Below are 6954 nucleotides of genomic sequence, written 5' to 3'. Positions count from 1 at the left end.
GTGAAATAAATGCAATGATTTGAGTAATTCAAAATGCTCAGATCTACCTCTTTATTCCATCCCAGAATAAGCCCACCACTCAGGCCCACAGAATCAATAAAAAATAAATTAAAGCTACTAAAACAGTTAAAAAGTCTACTGCTATCATTTTTCCACAATCTAGTCTCCATGAGAAAAAACACATCCGGGCAATTTCTAGTTATCAGTTGCTTCAATGCTCGGAACGTCCAGGCATTGCCCAGACCCTGGACATTCCAACTTAGTATTTTCATCCTGTAGGGTGGGCCCGTTCAACGGTACCCACCCTCTGGTCTTGTATCTAATTTTGTGACTTTTTCTGATTCGCAGCTCCTTCTGCTTTCGTACTGTCAGAGAGGCTGTTTCTCTTTCTTTTTTGTGATTCTGTCCCTATCTGGCCTTCTCTAGCCTGTGCCGCAATGTTTGCTTGCCTAGCTGCACGTTTAAATCTGAACCTTTTCTTCTGGTGCTAGCATGTGCCTGGAGCACCTTCCAATTCCTTACTTCCCCTAGGTACCTCTTCGTTCTGAGTATTTGTGAATGTCGCTTGCACCACCTCCACTTCTATGTCCTCAATCTCCCTTGACCCTATTTTCGCTTCACTGTTAATTTTTCAGCAGCCTTCCTCACCGCCTCTATTTCATTCTCATAGCTCATTCTGGATCCGCTCGCGTTATGCTTCTGCTTTTCTATCTCTCTTACTGTTTTTAAGAAATGTGCACCGGTTTCAGCGCTTCTGGTGGTGGTGCCCTCTGTTTCTCCCTCACACAATTTCCGAGTAGCGTGGTGTCAGATGCGGCTAGAATCATCTTTCACGTAACTTTTTCTGCTGTCTTTCTTTTCCTGGAATCCACAATTGTAAACACAGAATCTTGAGGGGGTCACTCTCAAGCTCGGATTGTACGGCCATTCCTCCGCTTCCTCATAGACCCGTGCAACATCACAGTCCTCATAGCCATGACTGAGGATTCCACACCGATAGCAGAAATTCGGTAATTTTTCGTATTTAATTGAAATCCAGATGATTTCATTCTTTGTATGTTGCACTTTCATCCCTCGGAGTAGTGGCTTCATTATGTCCAGCCTGATCCGTACCCGCACATATTTGGCCGTCATCTTCATATTATCCTCATCAATGTCAATGATATCACCAATTCTCCCTGCGAGTTTTGCGATGAGGCCACTTGCTCTCCAATCTAAAGGTACATCAATCATTCGTACCCAAAATTCACACTTGTTCATATTGATCTTAGAGATTTGTGATATTCCTTCCATATCCGCCAGCACCACTAGGTGCCTATCATAGTGCCATGGGGACTCAGCAAGAACCTTCTCTTTGTCTATTGTAGATTGGAATTCAATAACAAAAAGGCCATCTCCACTTTCGTTGATCTTAAAGCCTTTCTGTGTTTTCCATACCACATTAAAAGCATTTGCCATGGCTCTAATGTTCGGGGGCTTTGACGATAATAGTCTACCAACCACCTTTTTCGAGTTATCAACAGTCATGTCCTCCACTTCTTTCACGATTGACACTGTTTCATCCTCTTCATCCGTCAATCTCATCTTATGCCACTGTTTCTCGATCCCTTCCACCATCGTTTCCGTAATACCGGTCACTTCTCCGGACAGCCGCCAGTATCCAACGCACCAGACTTGGCCTTAAACCCTAGCTGCGATGGAGTATCGCCGCAGGGTAGGTAATCCACATATTAGGGCACGATGGTCATAATCAGAATCTTGATCCAACTATATATGTTATAATTTTTTTAATAAATGATAATGAATAAAGAAATTAAAAATAAGAAAGTTTTTTCTGAAAATCTTTTTTTATATATAGGATTAAAGCACTTTTTGGCCCCTGACCTATCCAAAATTTATATATTTGGCCCCTGATCTATTATTTGGTCACATTTGACCCCTGACCTATCACATTAGATAAAATTCAACCCATATTGAATGGAAAATTAACTTTGTTAGAAAATTAACAGCAGTCACCAATACAAAAACGACACATGACACATAAATAAAATTAATTTTCAACTAGAGATGGCAATAGTAACTATTTTACATAGTAAAAAAACAATCCTAAAAACTTTTCTAGTGTTCCGGTAGAGTGAAAATTAATTTTATTTATGTGTCATGTGTCATTTTTGTACTGGTTACTGCCGTTAATTTTCCAACACAGTTAATTTTTCATTCAATATGGGTTGAATTTTATCTAATTTGATAGGTTAGGGGCCAAATATGACCAAATAATAGGTCAGGGGCCAAATGCACAAATTTTGGATAGGTCAGGAGCCAAAAAGTGCTTTAAGCCTTATATATATAGATAAAAAAAAGTTTTAAAAAAAAGATAAATAAACGCATTAGAATTGTTATTTGATCGAATTAGGACGTTTTATAATTATACTTTTTTTTTTTTTTTTGAGAGACATCTCAACAATTAAACAGTAACGGGAAAGCGCTTGTCGCTACAAATAAACTGATATAAGAAAGGTGGAATAGAACCAGCTAGCGAGACAGGATTCAAAAGTTTCTTTCCCCACGAAGCACACTCATGAGCAACAAGATTAGCCATTCTTCGACAATGAACCACCTGAGCGGAACTGAACCGTGAAAGCCACAGTTTAACATCATCAAAGATAACCGAACCACTGAATATATAGTTTCAAAAAAAAAAAAAATATTATATATATATATAAAAATCGAAATACCGAAAATATATATATAGAGGTCATCACACAGAAATTACAAGAGAGAATTACTCAATAAACCTAACTCATCAAACGGCGATGCGAAGCTATGACAAACCTGCCGCCGGACTTAATCAACGAAATTCTATTATTGTTGCCGGTGAAGTCACTCCTGCGTTTTAGATGCATTTGTAAGTCATTCTATTCCATAATTGACAGTCCAGATTTTATCTATTCTCATCTTCGTACATCTTCCGCGAAGAGGCTTCATCAGAAGCTGATTTGCCATGGAAATTACAATAATCGCACAGATATTCATGCTTTGGATACCAACAGTGGATCTGTAGAAGAGATTCCGCTTGATTTTGAATTTCCATATATACGCCCCTTATTTGTCGCTTCTTGCAACGGTTTGCTTCTCTTGAATCCATCCGATAACGTACTTTCTATATTGAATCCATCAACCAGAAACTACAGGGAACTTCCGGCTTTGCCTGTGAATTTCCCTCTCATTAGTTATTTCGGAATATGTCGTTCAGGTTTCGGTTATGACTCTACTATTGATGATTACAAGGTTTTACAAATTATATGCATAAAATCCTGTTATCAGGTTTGGATTTTTGAGTTGAGGTCAAGTTGTTGGAGAAGGATTCAGGATTTTCCATACATTAATTACACAGATTTTCGTAGAGCTAAAGTCGGAAATTGTTTTGTGGATGGTTATGTGTATATTTTATGCTATGAAAATGGAAACAACGAATCACATATAATTGTGGCATTTGATCTCGTTAAAGAGACCTTCTCCATAGCATCTGATCCTATTTCCCAAAACGAAGGAAAACATACCATATCGGAGGCTTGCAGAGGGTGTCTTTCTATCACAGTTGAGGCTATGAATGTGGTTGATTTATATGTTCAGAAGAACGAAGGTGTTGAGTATAGATGGACCAAATTGTTTTCTATATTAGAACAGTTTTGTCCTAGAACTCTAGGATATTCAAAGCAAGGAGAGAATGTTCTTGTTTCTTGTTTTGGAAACTTATATTCATATGATCTTATAGAAAGAAGTTTTGAAAGGATCCAAACAAGTCTGCTAAAGAAGATTTGTGTGATGGATTTGTTCGATTATAGCTATATTTTATGCGTTGAAAGTCTTGTATCCGTGGGCTCTTCTTAGAAAAAAAGAATGCGGTCAGGTCGAAGAAGCAAGAAAGAAGATTATGATGCAGAGAGGAGTAAAATAAAAGTGATCATATTTATCTTTATTTTTTTTAGCATTATTCTAATTTATTTTGAAGAGTGCGAACCTTGGCGCAACGGGAAACGTTGTTGTCGTGTGACCAAGAGGTCACGGGTTCGAGTCTTAGGAGCGGCCTCTTGCCAAATAAATTGGCAGGGGAAGGCTTGCCCCTAGTACTCCCTTGCAGTGGGACCCCTCCCCGGACCCTCGTTCAGCGGGGCGTAGTCCGACCGGGCCGTCTTTTTTTTTATTCTAATTTATTTTGAAAGAGTTGAGTTGTTATAGGAAAATAAGAACAAATATATTGTTTTGTTTCATAACTGTTGTTGCTGATGATTTTTTGCCTCTATATTGCAAAAATGTGTTGCTTGTTTGATGTTCAACTATCTACTGTCAACTTCTTTCTCCTTTCCAATATTACAAAAGTGAGTATCATGCATTCCTTTTTTTTTTTTGGAAGAGATTATGCATTCCTCTTTTGATTTGTCTTGTTAAGTGTATTACAAATAAGTTTTTAAACTATGTAAGCGATCTTTGCAAACACATAAAACTAATAATTTTGCCTTCTTATCTACGATGTAAGTGTCCTTTATATACGAAAATTGAATATGTGGAACTTACTGAATCATCGAAGAAGAGGAAGAAAGGAAAATGAGAAATTGCGGTCCCCAATTGGAGAAAGCTCGATTTGTTAGCTATGCTCTTGAGTGTGGCTTCGATGAAAAAATGCTTGGATTGTTTGATCTCTCATTGCATATGATTTAAACACGCTTTAAAAATGTGTAGATTGTTGAATGTAGAGATTTAAAACAACACATATGAAAATAGCAAGAAAGCTTTTACTGATTCAATCTCATGTCAATTATCATGATAATGATGGTCCAATGAAATAGAAGTGCATAACCTAAGAACTCATTTCATACCATATATTCCAATGAATGAAAGTCGTGAAAGTTAAAGATTAATAAACCTATATGATCCATTTCTTACAATTTAGTTTACAATGATTAACATATTAATGACCAGAAAATAAATAAATTTAGAGCTCCAAATAAAGTGAATAATATAAAAGAATCTTCAAGGTATTTGGATCTTATCTAAAATAAATAAATGACTAGTTAATATCACAATATACAAGAAGCACCACAAGAAGCACCACAAGAGTAGTTTATAGGGATAATTACAAATCTAGCCCAATTAAGAGGGGCTTTTTACATATCTAACCCACTTTTGCTTCGATTACTAAATTAGACACTTTCAACTATTTTGGACAAAATTACCCTTAGTTCTATTCAATTTCAACCATTTTGGACTAAATTACCCTTAGTTCTATTCAATCATCGATCTTCTTCTTCTTCTTCTTCTTCTTCAAGATCGGGTATGCGATTAGAATATTAGAGAAGAAAATGTTTTATAGTTGAATAAGTAAGAAAATCTTCTTTTATCCAAAATGGTTGAAAGTGTCTAATTTAGTAAGATGGAAGCAAAGTGGGTTAGATATGTAAAAGGCCCCTCTTAATTGGACTAGATTCGTAATTAGCCCTAGTTTATAAGAACTAGTTCAAATAAAAAAAAGCATTAATGTGAGTATGGATTCTATTACCTTAGCGGCTTATATGATCAAACAATTTGAAAAACTGCGTTTTCTTCCACAGCCCGGAGTAGAAGGAGCTCCGAACTTTTTGATTAATTTTTCAAAAAACCAATTACTACCCCCTCTAATCATAAAAACTCATTTACGATTTATTCAATTTTTTTTTATTTTGTTTCGCCTATGTGGCTCTGTTTCTCGTTTCTTGACTCTATTTCCAGTCGAAATAGAGCCGAGCCGGCTATATATCCAATAAGAACGGGGCTGGGTAAGATAATTCAGAAAACGATTAAAATCGTACCACACATACAGGAAATATAGAGCCGGATGGCTCTATTCAGTGAAAATTGTACTTTTTAGTTTGTAGAGAATATTTTCCTATTTATAGGACTCGAATTCTCAATCCAAATGGCCCCTCTACAAATAGTATTGTTAAAAACCAAAAATATTTTTTTGAGTTTTGAAAAGGTTTTTTTTTTTTAATTTCTAGAGAAAGAAAGAACCATTTTTTGCTTAAAAAATAAAATTTTCAAAACTCTTGTAATCTACTCACTAATACCACTTTGTTGGAAGAAAATAAAAGACTTATAATTATAGAGGATCAATATTGATTTTATTTCAGAAAAAACATGTACAAAATCTTATTTGTTTTAATTTTTGATTTTCACCCAATCAGTGATTGGTTAAATGAATTGGTTGGTTACCATTAGATTTAAACTTATTAAATCTAAGTTTTACGATGAATTTAATTTCTACCATATAATTTTAATAAGTTTAGATGTAAGACTGATTAAATTAACTTACATGTGAAAATTAATGGGCTCACACAATATTACAATTCTAATTATACCATTCATTGGTATGGCGTTGACATTTATTGGCTCTTTCCTAACCACCATTTGCCACACCAAATGATTTAATTGCTATGTCTATTTATATTTTAGGCTTAATACATGATTTGCCCTCTGAACTTATCCAAATTGTCTGATTAACCCTCTGAACTTTTAAACTGTCTCAATAGCCCCTTGAACTTGTATAAAATGTTCAGTTAACCCCTTGAACTTGCATAAAATGTAATCAATTAATCACTTGGTTGTAAAAAAGTAAGTTAAATGCGGAAGATATGTTGCACACATCTTTAAAAAGAAAAACGATCAAGATCGGGTATGCGATTATAATATTAGAGAAGAAAATGTTTTATAGTTGAATAAGTAAGAAAATCTTTTTTAACATGTTTTAATCTATTTTGTGAAGTATGTAATAACATTCTAAGGCACGTGTAACATATCTTCCGCATTTGACTTACTTTTTTACACCCGAATGATTAATTGATTACATTTTACGCAAGTTCATGGGGCTAACTGAACATTTTATGCAAGTTCAGGGGGCTATCGAGACATTTTGAAAGT

General features: G+C 35.3%; 1 protein-coding gene across 1 annotated transcript; it reads left to right on the top strand.

Moving 5' to 3' along the window:
• The first annotated feature begins 2790 nt into the window (after positions 1-2790).
• Positions 2791-4292, top strand: LOC136203782 (F-box protein CPR1-like). The gene has a single exon (XM_065995010.1). It carries the CDS (start codon positions 2824-2826, stop codon positions 3889-3891), a length of 1068 nt encoding a protein of 355 aa, XP_065851082.1. The 5' UTR covers positions 2791-2823; the 3' UTR covers positions 3892-4292.
• The last annotated feature ends 2662 nt before the right edge of the window (positions 4293-6954 follow it).

Source organism: Euphorbia lathyris, chromosome 8 (genome assembly GCF_963576675.1).
Source record: "Euphorbia lathyris chromosome 8, ddEupLath1.1, whole genome shotgun sequence".
Taxonomy (NCBI): domain Eukaryota; kingdom Viridiplantae; phylum Streptophyta; class Magnoliopsida; order Malpighiales; family Euphorbiaceae; genus Euphorbia; species Euphorbia lathyris.
Note: the sequence above shows the minus strand (reverse complement) of the source record. Positions and strands in the feature narration are given on the sequence as shown.

What these genes read in the sequence shown, in the direction of transcription:
- LOC136203782 (XM_065995010.1), top strand. Translation starts at nt 2,824, where the DNA reads ATGACAAACCTGCCGCCGGACTTAATCAACGAAATTCTATTATTGTTG.